At 41.7% G+C, this 14,107-nt stretch overlaps 1 protein-coding gene across 1 annotated transcript in view; it reads right to left on the reverse strand.

Annotated features, from left to right (window-relative positions):
- BAZ1A (bromodomain adjacent to zinc finger domain 1A) overlaps nucleotides 1-2,183 on the reverse strand; it is a 69,266-nt gene extending 67,083 nt beyond the window's left edge. Inside the window, exon 1 of the mRNA XM_060759283.2 lies at nucleotides 1,867-2,183. Within this exon, the coding sequence (XP_060615266.2) occupies nucleotides 1,867-1,979 (113 nt within the window). The 5' untranslated portion in view covers nucleotides 1,980-2,183. The remainder of the gene's footprint in view (nucleotides 1-1,866) is intronic.
- Between the last annotated feature and the right edge of the window lie 11,924 nt (nucleotides 2,184-14,107).

A 14,107-nucleotide genomic window follows, 5' to 3' on the forward strand; every position in this document is an offset into this window, starting at 1 on the left:
TCTTCGGGCTGAAATGAGCGGGATAAAAATAATGTAAATAATAATAATAATAATAATAATAAGACCTCTCTTAAACAAGACCCAATACATTCACCAGAGCTATCTCTTTGCTTGAATAAAAACTCACCCATGCTGCAACCCAGTCTTTAAAAAGATCTGTGAAGTGTAAATAACTGTAAAATACATTCTTGGGCAGGGAAAGAAGATGCCACAGAAACACAGTTATCACTCTCACTGCCCCTTGAACTCTCAGAGCACCCCCCCCCCTCAGAGTCTGACACCATTGGACTTAATGTCAGAATAAACCTTTACCTTTACTTATGTTGTTTTAAATTGTCTAATGCAGACATCCTCAAACTGTGGCCCTCCAGCTGTTTGGGCCTCTAACTCCCAGAAGCCCTAACAAGCTTATTCAATTGCCAGGAATTCTGAGAGTTGAAGGCCCAAACAGATGGAGGGCCACAGTTTGAGAATGCCTGGTCTAATGTGTCTTGTCCTGGTGTAAACTATTTGTATGGCTTTTCTTTGGGCACTGAATGTTTGCCATACTTGTTGGAAACCACCCTCAGTTCCTTCGGCGAGATAGAGTGGTCTACAAATAAAGATTGTTGTTGTTGTTGTTGTTGTTGTTGTTAATATTATGATTTCCTCCCTTAAACAAGACCCAATACATTCAAGAGACCTATTTCTTTCTTTGAATAAAAATGCACCCATGCTGCAACCCAGTCTTTTAAAAAGATATGTGAAGTGTAAATAACTGTAAAATTCGTTCTTGGGCAGGGAAAGAAGATGCCACAGAAATACAGTTATCACTCTCACTGCCCCTTGAGCTCTCAGAGCACCCCCCTCCCTCAGAGTCTGACACCACTGGACTTAATGTCAGAAGAAACCTTTACCTTTACTTATGTTATTTTATATTGTCTAATGTGTCTTGTCCTGATGTAAACTGTTTGTATGGTTTTTCTTTGGGCACTGAATGTTTGCAATACTTGTTGGAAACCACCCTCAGTTCTTTCGGGGAGATAGAGTGGTCTACAAATAAAGGTTATTGTTGTTGTTGTTGCTAATATTATGATTTCCTCCCTTAAACAAGACCCAATACATTCAACAGAGGTATCTCCTTGCTTGAATAAAAACACACTCATGCTACAATCTCAAAAGATCTGTGAAGTGTAAATTATTGTAAAATACATTCTTAAGCAAGGAAAGAAGATGCCACAGAAATACAGTTATCACTCTCATTGCTCCTTGAGCTCCCAAAGCAGAAAACGACCAAAAAAATCTGGTGATGATGGAAAAACAGGTGTTGGGAGGCAAGAGGGATTACTGGGGGAGAAGAGAGATTTTAAACCCAGTCGCATTTAAGAGGGGGGGGGGGCGTCTCTGAGGCAGCTCAACACTTTATCCTCCCCACCCACCCCACCCCCACCGCCCTTCCAGCTGCTGGGAAAACAATAGTGCGAGGAGACGGTTAGTCAGACAGGGAAAGACTCTGAAAAGCCTGGCCTGATACATCAATAAGCGAACAGAGAGAGAGCGCGCGCGCGGCCGTTGGTTTGCCCTCAAAAGAGCCGCGCGCGCAAAAGGTCGCCTCTCTTCTTTTTTTTCAAGGCCTAGGCAAAAGCCGCGCCAAAAAATAAGTGGGTTTAATGCATTCAAGGGCCAACTTTGGGCCTGAGGGTGTTTTGGACTTGAACTTCCACGATTCCCAACAGCCTCAGGCCCCTTCCTTTTCCCCCTCAGCCGCTTAAGTGGCTGAGGGGGAAAAGGAAAGGGCCTGAGGCTGTTGGGAATCGTGGAAGTTGAAGTCCAAAACACCCTCAGGCGGGGCCGAAGTTGCCCCAAGCAGGCCTGGTTCACACTCACTCGTAATCCCGGAAGACTTCGTTGGTGACCCTGCAGTGGAAGACGTGCTCGCCGGGTGCCAAATCCGCGGGCGGCTTCTCCCTCACGAAGGGCTTTCGGTGAAGCAGCGGCATCGCTAGAGAAGAGAAGGGAAGGCGTTCAGCTTCCTTGTCCGCCTGAAGAAGAAGGCCCTTCCTAGTGTGTGTGAAGCAGCCTGACACGAGAGAGAGAGAGTTCGCTCCCGCACTTCCTTCTTTCCTCCTCCCACGCGAAAAGGCCGCCTCACAATGGGGACATGACGCGGAACAGCAGGAGGAGGAGGAGGAGGAGGAGGCTCGCTCTCTCTCTCTCCTTCTCCTCGTGTTCCTGGGGATTTCCCTACTCCTTCCCCGTCTCGAAGGCCACGCTTTGGTCACTGGCACCTCCTCCTTCTTTTCCTGACCTCCTTTCCCTCTTTGCCGCCGCCTCCTTCCTCCTCCTCCTCGAAAAACCCGGGAAGGAAAGAAGCTCTGACTCTTCTACTTCTCTTTGCCGCCTCCTCCTCTCTGTCAGGACTCTCCTCCTCCTTCCCTTTGCCTCCTCTCTCTCCTGCTCTCTGTCAGGACTCTCTTCCTTCTTCTCCTTCCTTTTGCCTGCTCTCCCTCCTCCTCCTCTCTGTCAGGACTCTCCTCCTCCTCCTTCTTCTTCCATTTGCCCCCTCTCCCTCCTCCTCTCTGTCAAGACTATCCTTCTCCTTCTCCTTCCCTTTGCCTCCTCTTCCTCCTCCTCTCTATCAGGACTCTTCTCCTTCTTCTTCCCTTTGCCTCCTCTTCCTCCTCTCTATCAGGACTCTTCTCCTTCCTTTTGCCTCCTCTCCCTCCTCCTCCTCTCTGTCAGGATTCTCCTTTTCCCTATTGCCTCATCTTCCTTCTCATCTCTATCAGGACTCTCTTTCCCTTTGCCTCCTCTTCCTCTCTATTAGGACTCTCCACCTTCTTCCCTTTGTCTCCTCTTCCTCTCTGTCTGAACTCTCCTTCTTCCCTTTGCCTCCTCTCCTCCTTCTTCCCTTTGCCTCCTCTTCCTTTCTATCAGGATTCTCCTTCTTCTTCCCTTTGCCTCCTCTTCCTCCTCCTCTCTATCAGGACTCTTTTCCTTCTTTCCTTTGCCTCCTCTCCCTCCTCCTTCTGTCAGGACTCTCCTCCTTCTTTTTCCCTTTGCCTCCTCCTATCAGGCCTTCTCCTTCTTCCTTTTGCCTCCTCTCCCTCCTTCTCCTCTATCAGGACTCTCCTCCTTCTTCCCTTTGTCTCCTCTTCCTCTCTGTCAGGACTCTCCTTCCCTTTGCCTCCTCTCCTCCTCTCTGTCAGGACTCTCCTCCTTCTCCTTCTTCCCTTTGCCTTCCTCCTCCTCTCTGTCAGGACTCTTCTCCTTCTTCCCTTTGCCTTCCTCCTCCTCTCTATCACGACTCTCCTCCTTCTTCCCTTTGTCTCCTCTTCTTCTCTGTCAGGACTCTCCTTCTTCCCTTTGCCTCCTCTCCTCCTTTCTGTCAGGACTCTCCTCCTTCTTCTCCTTCCTCCTCCTCTCTATCAGGACTCTCCTCCTTCTTCCCTTTGCCTCCTCTCCTCCTTTCTGTCAGGACTCTCCTCCTTCTTCCCTTTGCCTCCTCTCCCCCCTCCTCCTCTCTGTCAGGACTCTCCTCCTTCTCCTTCTTCCCTTTGCCTCCTCTTCCTCCTCCTCTCTGTCAGGACTCTCCCCTTTCTTCCATTTGCCTCCTCGTCTCTTATCAGGACTCTTCTTCCCTTTGCCTCCTCTCCCTCTCCCTCCTCCTCTTAATTCCCTTCTCCTTCCCTCCTTTTGATGCCTGTCTAATGAGGGGTCTCCCCTCCAGCTGGGATTGCTCTTGTCTCTGCCTGGAGGAGACGGAGCGTTCTTTGACACAGACCTTTCCTCGCCTGCTTGACTAATAATGAGATATCATAGGCTTGACACCGACTTCTCCGTCCAGTCCCCTCCTACCTGGGTTTGTGACACAGATTGTGCCTCCTTCTCTTTTAACAACGAGCCCCCACTTCTAAAACAGAGTTCCTCCTCTTCTTCCCTTCCCCCCTCCACGCCTTCCTCTTTCTCTTTCTCTTCCTCCTTCTTGTCTTTGGGAAGTTTTTCGATGGGCTCCTTCTCCGGCTCTCAACGAGGAAGCGCGGCTGGGAGGAGCTTTCCGACTACTTCTTCTTTCCTTCCCTCCCTCCCTCGCTACTACATCTTTATTGGCCAGGCAGACGCCGCCTTTCCAGCTTGTGACACACACACACAGGAAGACAGGCGGAGAAAGAGAGAGAGGCATTATTAATTAATGGATGAGGCGCTCATCCTCCATTTTTGAAGTGGCAGCCCAGAAGAGAAGTGCTTGCTGTGCTGTGTTGCCTTTTCTTATGGACGAGTCAGCATCCCACTCAGATAACCCAGTTATTATGGGATTTTTCTGCCTTGATATTCTGAGATAAAGGGATGTGTGGAAGGGCCCAAGTTACAAGGAGACCAAGGCTTGGTGCAGACTCCTATCCCAGAATATCAAAGCAGAAAATTTCACTCGGATAACCCAGTTAAAGCAGATATTATGGGATTTTTCTGCTTTGATATTCTGGGATATAGGGATGTATGGAAGGGCTCCTAGGCCCCTTCCACACAGCAGAATAAAATTCCACATCTGTTTTGAACTGGAATATATGGCAGTGTGGACTCAGCCTAGTTCAAAGCAGTTATTGTGGGGTTCTCTGCCAGAATATCATGGCAGAAAGCCCCACATATCTGCTTTGAACTGGGGTATATAAGTCTACACTTGGATAATATGGGAATTTCTGCTTTGATGTTCTGCGTTATATGGCTGTGTGGAAGAGCCCCGAGTCCACACTGCTATATATCCCAATTCAAAGCAGATAATGTGGGATTTTATTAAGCTATGTGGAAGGGGCCTTAGAGTCCAAAACTCAGACCACTACACCACTGTCTTCACTAATGGTAACGTCATTAATTTCATAAGATTTTCTTAAGCAGCATTATTTCAAATTTTAACTTCACATTTGGCCTTCCCACTGTTTTTAATTGTGTGTTGTCGTATTGCTAATGTTGTATATTTTATTGTCTATGCTTTTATTTTAATTGCTTGTACTGTTGTTGTTGTTATTGCTTATACTGTTGTATTCGGGCTTGGCCTCATGTAAGCCACACCGAGTCCCTTGGGGAAATGGTAGCAAGGGTATAAATCAAGTATTGTTATTATTATTATTATTATTATTATTATTATTATTATTATTAAGCAAAGAATACTCAGAGGTTGTTTGGCACGTTCCTTTTTGTTAAATATAGTCTCAATACCAGGTATTCAGTCTCCCAAGTATTAACAAAGTCTGACCTTGCTTAGCTTCCAAGGTCAAACATGATCCAGTGCCTTAAGGGCAGGCCTGCCCTCCAGGTGTCTGGGGCTCCAACTGTCAGAAGCCCTAGCCAGCTTGTTCAGTGGTCAGGAATTCTGGGAATTGAAACCTAAAACACCTGGACAGCTACAGGTTGTGCAGGTCTGCTTTAAGATAATCATGCCCTAAAGAAACACCTACTAAACGGCTATTCAAGAACTTAGCAAAAGAACTCTTGTCCTTCAATTAGAACAATAGCATGGCACAGTATAGTATGTTGCCTCCAACAATTTAAATCCCTATATTTAAGTAGTGATTAAACTAAATGTCAACGAAGAAGGCACATTATTTTTATTGTGCTATTGAAATCATGAAATATCTAATAAATAAACCCACAATGATAGCAGTCATCTCAGAGATTAAGATCGTCTGGGGAGGCCTGCTCTCAGTCCCACCTCATTTGCAGATGCAGTTGGTGGGGATGAGGGACAGGGGCTTCTCAGTGGTGGCCCCTTGGCTATGGAACCCCTTCCTAGCAAAAGGTTAGCCCCCTCACTCCTGACCTTCAGGAAGCAAGTAAAAGCTTGACTCTGGGACCAAGCCTTTGGCCCATAGCACTGTGCAATAAGTGAAGTAGAATTTTGTGCAATAACAACCAGAATGGCCTTGACTATGTCCTCAGTTCACGTTATTTTAAAATGTGTTTTTAATGTTTATATTGCTTTTAATTTTGGCTTAAATTTACATGTCTAATTTCTATTGTCTGTTGATGGCATTGAATTGCTGCCGAATGTAAAGCTGCTCTGAGTCCCCTTTGGGATTGAGAAGGACAGGATATAAATATAATAAATAAATAAATAAAAGAGTTTTATATCACTTGACTTGTCTATTTGGTATCACTATTCAAAGGATATATAACTCCGCACTTTAGTGTTGTTGTTTTTTAAAGCAATCAAGTAAACCAAACAAGCAAACAATGAGATCAAATAATGGTGATATGAATGGAAAATCTAATCAGGATGGGTGTGGCACTGCTGTTAACATGAAAGGAAGATCTAATCAGGGTGGTTATGGCCCTGTTCACTAAGGCCCCTTTCACAAAGCTGTATAAAATCCTACATTATCTGCTTTGAACTGGGATATATGGCAGTGTGGACTCAGATAGAATCATAGAATCAAAGAGTTGGAAGAGACCTCATGGGCCATCCAGTCCAACCCCCTGCCAAGAAGCAGGAATATTGCATTCAAATCACCCCTGACAAATGGCCATCCAGCCTCTGCTTAAAAGCTTCCAAAGAAGGAGCCTCCACCACACTCCGGGGCAGAGAGTTCCACTGCTGAACAGCTCTCACAGTCAGGAAGTTCTTCCTAATGTTCAGATGGAATCTCCTCTCTTGTAGTTTGAAGCCATTGTTCCGCGTCCTAGTCTCCAAGGAAGCAGAAAACAAGCTTGCTCCCTCCTCCCTGTGGCTTCCTCTCACATATTTATACATGGCTATCATATCTCCTCTCAGCCTTCTCTTCTTCAGGCTAAACATGCCCAGTTCCCTAAGCCACTCCTCATAGGGCTTGTTCTCCAGTCCCTTGATCATTTTAGTCGCCCTCCTCTGGACACATTCCAGCTTGTCAATATCTCTCTTGAATTGTGGTGCCCAGAATTGGACACAATATTCCAGATGTGGTCTAACCAAAGCAGAATAGAGGGGTAGCATTACTTCCTTAGATCTAGACACTATGCTCCTATTGATGCAGGCCAAAATCCCATTGGCTTTTTTTGCCGCCACATCACATTGTTGGCTCATGTTTAACTTGTTGTCCACGAGGACTCCAAGATCTTTTTCACACGTACTGCTCTCGAGCCAGGCGTCACCCATTCTGTATCTTTGCATTTCACTTTTTCTGCCAAAGTGGAGATAACGCAGTTCAAAGCAGATATTGTGGATTATCTGTCTTGATATTCTGGGTTATATGGCTGTGTGGAAGGGCCCTAAGATTACTTTGTATGTCTGACCAAATGGATTGAAGACACTTAAAGCTTATGGCACAACATATTTATATGGATCTTCTTGCTTCACATTACACTAGCAGAATTCAAATTAAGTATTACTGTTTCTGACAACTGACATGTGGATATTACTTGAAACATGTGGGTGCAAATATCTTTTACTTGTACATACACACATATAAGTCTCTAAATATTAATTAAAAATCTACCCAAAAAACATGGGCCAACATATCCATGAATCAATGGAAGTGTAATATAACTTAACTCTGATAAAAAAGGAAAATCCCCTTTCTGAATGGAGTAGCTAAAAGTGACAGTTTTGTCCATCTCGGAAGAACCTTAAAGAAACACCCATCCTATCTACTCATTTTACTATAGTATTTTAAATGCCTTTCTGAATGCTCAGGTGGGAAAAAGGCAGCAGCAACCATGGACAGAATGGCCCATGACTTATCTGCGATTTGTGTCAAAATACATAATGTTTACTCCCAAGCCTGCCCTTGACTTCTACATGAGGCCTATTCTACATGAGTATATAAACATTTTCTCCCATGACAAACCAGGCACATGTCCTGCCCAATGTACAGTAGAGCAAAACATCCCTGAAGCAAAAATATGTATATGAAAGGTTCCAAACAAGTCTAAAGCATCATATGGGAATGCCAAATGTCCTTTTCTCACCCCTCTGGTATGGAGAAAAAAAATTGAAATAAAGTTAGTTCACATTCATATATATTTCTTATTTTGATAATGTTCTGATGTGAAGCATGTGGAGTCAAGGCCTCCTTCACTGAGAATCCCATACTCTCAGTTTAACCAAGCAGAGCATATACATTACTCCCACCAACCCAATAATCCCTTTTTTAAAAAGAAACTCAGCATGCAGGATTTAAATGTCCTAGCACCTGCATCAGGATTCTTTTTATGTATGTATATGCCACATTTCCCCTATCCCTGGGACTTAAAGTGGTTTACAAACGTTAAAGCAGATAAAGCTAAAAGCACACATATCATACACAAGCTAAAATATAATTTACCTATATAATTTAACTAAAATATCTTTATTAGAAAAGGATGCATTAATTAAATGCATAAAGATGTGCTTTACTCATTATGGATACTATTAAAAACCACAAGTGGCAGAATAATAATAATAATAATAATAATAATAATAATAATAATAAATACAATCCAACAAAAATAGCTGTGCCAATCAGTTTACCATAAACGTTAATTCCAAGGCACATGATCCATTTAGTTGCTTGTAGAACCCTTAAATACAAAAATGTTCTGTGCTGTAGTAGAGTGCCTATAGGCAGGTGGTCAAGTGAATTTACATATTTTGAAAGGACATAAATACAATTCTAGAGACCAGTAGTACTCCATGGAACCAAGAAAGATTTCCCAAGGAAAAATCTTGGAGTGGCCTCATTCTAAATTCACAAAGAAATGCCTTTGGCTATGGATAGCTGCTTACAATATGTTAAGAGAGGTGGGTCATTGTGGAAATTCCATGGCTAGAAACACCATTATTGAATACAATGAAAATCACTGCGACCAAACACAACAAAAAACACAGAGCCTGAGATTTTAAAGGGCTACTTTCTCATGTGATCTAAAAAGTATGGAAGCTGCTTCCCTATGCCCTGACATCATTGCATTAATCACTTTTATTCTGGGAGCATGCATATAGGATCAGTTATGTGTGTCTTTCAAACCAGATCATCTATGCCTTCTTGAACCACAGATTCTATCATTTCAAGACCACAGTAATTTCAAGTAATTTCTATCTAATTTCTATGCCCCAAGCCAACCAAGGAACAAATTGAAACACCTAAACTAGTTCTAATCAAATATTAATGGATCTCAACATCTAGAATCCCCTGTCAGCATGGGAAAATTCACAGCAACCCAAAATTTCTAGGCTTGGCATTCTAGCGTGCTTATTCAAATCATGACAGGTTCTACTCACGTCTATTTGTGGGTTTTTTTGTACTTCCCATATAGTTAACATATATCACATATATCCCAACACTTTCTGTATATTCCCTTTTTTGACACTTTCTCCAGAATGACTGATCTTCTAATTGAGGGATGTGCAAATTTCCATTATAAGTTTGCCTTGGGACAGGAGGGAGCAGATGTTTGTCTTGGATAACCTATTTTGTATTTTACTGAGAACTCATCCACCGATTACAGTCAGTTAAAAAATCTACTTAAGCATATTTCAATTATATAACTGTGGTATGGATCATTTTGCTAAAACAACTGAGTATTAGAAATGGTCATTGATCTACTGCAAATCTCATACTAGTTTGTTTTAATCTACCCTATTCAGCACCAGCTTCAAGCCGTCTATTATACTGATAGAAAATGGCTGAATAACTTGTTTGTTTTGAAGGGTCAGGAGTCTGAGGATCCAACATCCCCGATTTATAAAAATGTGTAGTAACATCAGTCTAAGACAGTATTTCTCAACCTGGGGGTTGGGACCCCAGGGGGGGGGGTTGCGAAGGGGCTTTCTGAGGGGTCGCCAAAGACCATCAGGAAACATGTATTTTTGATAGTCTTAGGAATCCCTTTGGCAGAGAAGGCTGAAGATCTCTCTGTCTACCCTTCTCTTCCTTTTTGGAACCAGATGGCGAATCCTCCCACCAAAAGCCTTCCTTCTGCTGTGATTGGCTGGCCTCTCAGCTAAGGGGACGGCTGTTTCTGAGACTCTAGGCAGGAGAGGAGAGCAGGTGTGCTTGACACATGGCAACATGGTATGCATGTGCGGGGCGAGGGAGAGCATGTGAGACTGGAGGGAGGCTCGTGCCAGTGAGTCCCTTCAAGGCTTGGGAGTTCTGTGTGGGAAGTTTGGCCCAATTCTATCACTGGTGGGATTCAGAATGTTCTTTGATTGTAGGAGAACTCCAAATATGACTCCCAAATGTCAAGGTTTATTTTTCCCAAACTCTACCAGTGTTCATATTTGGGCATATTGAGGACTTGTGCCAAGTTTGGTCCAGATCTATCATTGTTTGAGTCCACAGTGCTCTTTGGATGTAGATGAACTACAATTCCAAAACTCAAGGTCAGTGACCACCAAACCAATGTCATGGGAGTTCTGTGTGCCAAGTTTGGTTCAATTCCATCATTGGTGAAGTTCAGAAGGCTCTTTAATTGTAGATTAATTATAAATCCCAGCAATTCCCAAATGATAAAATCAATCTTCCCCAACCCCACCAGGTGTATTGGATTTATGTGCCAAATTTGGTCCAGTGAATGAAAATATATCCTGCATATCAGGTATTTACATTATGTAAATAGTAAATACAATAGTAAAGTTGCAGTTATGAAACAGCAACAAAACCGCCCATGGGCTGAGATAGGCTGTATAAAAATATAGTAAATAAGTAAATAAATAAATAAACAAAAATAATTTTACGTTTGGGGTCACCATAACATGAGGAACTGCATTAAGGGGTCATGGCATTAGGAAGGTTGAGAAACACTGGACTAAGAGAAAGAATCATTTGTATCTCAAACAGCTACAGAAAAGTGCAAATATAGTGACTAGGAAAACATTACTTCTACTTTTAATCCGACTGTAGAATCTTTAACAGAATTCTATGTTGATAATAATAAATGAATATTCTATTAACTGCACACCTCGTGGGGTGGTAAGAATCAGTATCTGCACTCTAAGATTTCACTTTCATTAAATATTGAGGGACTTATAATATCTGTTAATTTATAGGCTTGCACTTGGTTTGAGAGGGCCCGGGGCACCTGTGTAAATTATAATTACATTATGCAACAATATAAGCAGACACTTGGTGAGTAAGCAGTTTTCTAAGGCAGACAATACAACTACTAATTTTACACCAGGTGTCTGAAGACCATAGATTTTTCCCCAACCCAACTGATTTTGCCAACTCCCCTTAAACAATCAGGTAATTTCCCTGTCTCAACTCAAAAGTACAAAAACTCCGACATCTTTCCCACCCACAGAGGAAAAGCCTTAGGAATTTGCTTCATAGACAAGAGATTTCCACCAGTTATTTAGTTCTGTTCCTAACAAATAGGGTCAAAGACCGATTTAGTCCAGCGTTGGGTTCCTTTAGGGAAGTGCACAAGCAGATCATGAGTATAACTGCACTCATACTCCCAAGTAGCTGCACTGAATGCTCCCTTGATGTGACAAGGTAGATATGCAGACACATGAGTATGTAGTCCTTCAAGTTGCCTGTTGACTCATGGCAACCCCATGAATTTCATAGGATTTTCTTAGGCAACAAATACTCAGAAGTAGTTTTGCCAGTTCCTTCCACTGAAATATAGCCTACAGCACCTCATCCAAGTAATAACACTGACCCTGCTTGGCTTCCAAGATCAAACAAAATCTGGTGCCTTTAGGATATGTTGGAGAGTATCTCTATTATGACTAGCCATTCTTTATTAATCTTTAGACACTCTTGGGAAAACCAAGACGGTGTGGACCTTTCTTCTATCATGTTAGAAAATAAGTTCCCAATGTATATTTTGCAACCGCCCTGTTTCAGCAGAGGCAGTCCCAATAAATCCTATTGTCCCACTTTTTCAACTGCTTTAAAAATGTTTCTGTTTTCCTTCCACTTTCTCCCTTTGTTCTTAGCTTGCCTCAGCTGCTACCAATTGAATTAAAAGTCCAAAAAATAGTCAAGGCTCATTAATGTCTTTTTGCTACTTCAACCATGCTCTGAAGTTACTTGGCCCCATGTCCTGATTTTCAGCTGTTGAATTGAATAGTATTTCATCATCCAGTATTATTTCCTTGAAGTTTCACAATAGTCTCTGCCATACATACTGTATTCTTGCTCAAAGAAATGCACCATCATGTTCAATGTTTTGAGTTAAAAATACTGCCTTTTTTCAAAGTTTACCGAATCTTGAGGGTTTTTTAGACCCATTTAATGAGAGAAACCTCTCATAGGATGGTAAAACATCTGAGTGTCCCCTGGGCAATGTCCTTGCAGATGGCCAATTCTCTCATGCCAGAAGCAACTTGCAGTTTCTCAAGTTACTCCTGACACAAAAAAAAAAAATGCCTGAAAAACTGAAGTTCATAAAATATTTTGTGAAGTATTTAATAGTAATTTGGCATTCTAAAGCTAAAAATCATCTCAAATTTGCTTCATCATGTACCTTTTTTTTCATAACTTGCTTTGACATTTCTTTGGTGTAAGATACAACTGAAATTAGTAATGAAACGTGTGGTCCCAACATTTTACTGTTTTTCAAATTTGACACCCCCAAAATACTTTAAAAACTACAATAATACTGAAAAGGATTTTTTTTTGCTGCAAACCTGTGTATTGCACTTTTAAAACCAAAGGCTAGCTGTTCATTTTAAAAGCTTAGAGTACCTTCAATATTGTGAATGCCACCTAGTGGTAATACTAATAAACAGAAGAAATACTGGTAGAACTGGACTTCACAGCTGCACCAGATTTCTGTTTTGGGTGTGTCTTTTAGAGAATAAAAACAATAAAGCACTGCAACATGTTAGTTGTATTTATTGACGCTTCTGTCTTTTCTTAGTAAAATAAAGCAAATGCTGTACAAAGAATACACATCAAACAACCTTAATTTCTGTGTTCAATACCATTGAAAAAAATTGAGAAGTGTGCAATCTCTCTCTCTCTCTATATATATATATAGTTAGCTAGCTGCATAGAGAGAGATTCTTCTTTGAAGAAATATCTTGGTCAGATGTGGCTGCAAGAGGTAACACACAGATAGGTCCACTGTGCATACAAATACTGTCTTCAGATGAGTAAATCCAACATACTATTTTTTTTGTCCACATTGTGTGCCTTTTTCAGAATGAATTGATGTACATCTAGGTTTCAAGAGCTGCTTAGTTGAGCCTGGATCCAATGGGGCACAACGTTTGCACAACCCTCAGTTGCATGTTCTCATTTATGTTGCACCCCAGATCTCCTACGGCAACGTGTTTACAACTGTTGTTCAATGGCTGGGGCCACAAAAGTGCCACATATTAAGCCACAAGGTGCCAAAAATGCCAGAAATACCAGCTGAACTGCACTTGGGCCTATGAAGGAGCCAATGGGTGTTTTGCTTTGCTGGTGTTGAATAGGATTTAACCAGTTGTTTCCTCCTCCTCCTCCTCCTCTTTCTCTTCTTCACTTTATTTACACCCCACTTTATTTACACCCTCTGGGGACTTAAGGCGGCTAACAATTGAACACTTTAGTTTCCATTTAAAACAAAGTGAATACAATTTAAAAACCAATTGAATAGTACTGTGTCAGGTTATACAATTAAAATAAATACACTTAAATAAACTTTTTAACATATTTCAATTTATGTCTTTTGTCTCAAACTTTCAAATTAAGTCTCATGAATTAGTAACAAATCAACTCTATTCTTACAAAATTGCGAATAAATAACTACTTGTGTTGATAATCCTGATACTATTTGAACTGTATCTGATTTTTTTTTTTAAAAAAAAAAGAAGTGGCAAAAATGATAGGGATATAGGTTGCAGGAAAAGACTAGAAGATGGGATCTGGCATCCCAACAATCTCTGATATTTAAACGTGTTTTTTGTTTGTGAGTTGAAGTATCACATTTGACAGTAGGTAATATACATGACAGAGAGAAGCTGGGTCCTCAGCTGGGCCTCAAACAAGTGGAATGTATAGGCATATATTAAGCTGCCAATGCTTTGAGAAGACTAAAATGTCTCTTTACATTTAAATCAAGTATGTCATCTTACTGTACATTTGAAAATAGTTCCAAAGTTCACAAGGAAGCATATTTTGCTTTCACACAAGGGTCTGACTGTACAACAACAAGGCCTCATTCATGGAATGTTACAGGA

This window comes from Anolis sagrei, chromosome 1 (assembly GCF_037176765.1).
Source record: "Anolis sagrei isolate rAnoSag1 chromosome 1, rAnoSag1.mat, whole genome shotgun sequence".
NCBI lineage: Eukaryota > Metazoa > Chordata > Lepidosauria > Squamata > Dactyloidae > Anolis > Anolis sagrei.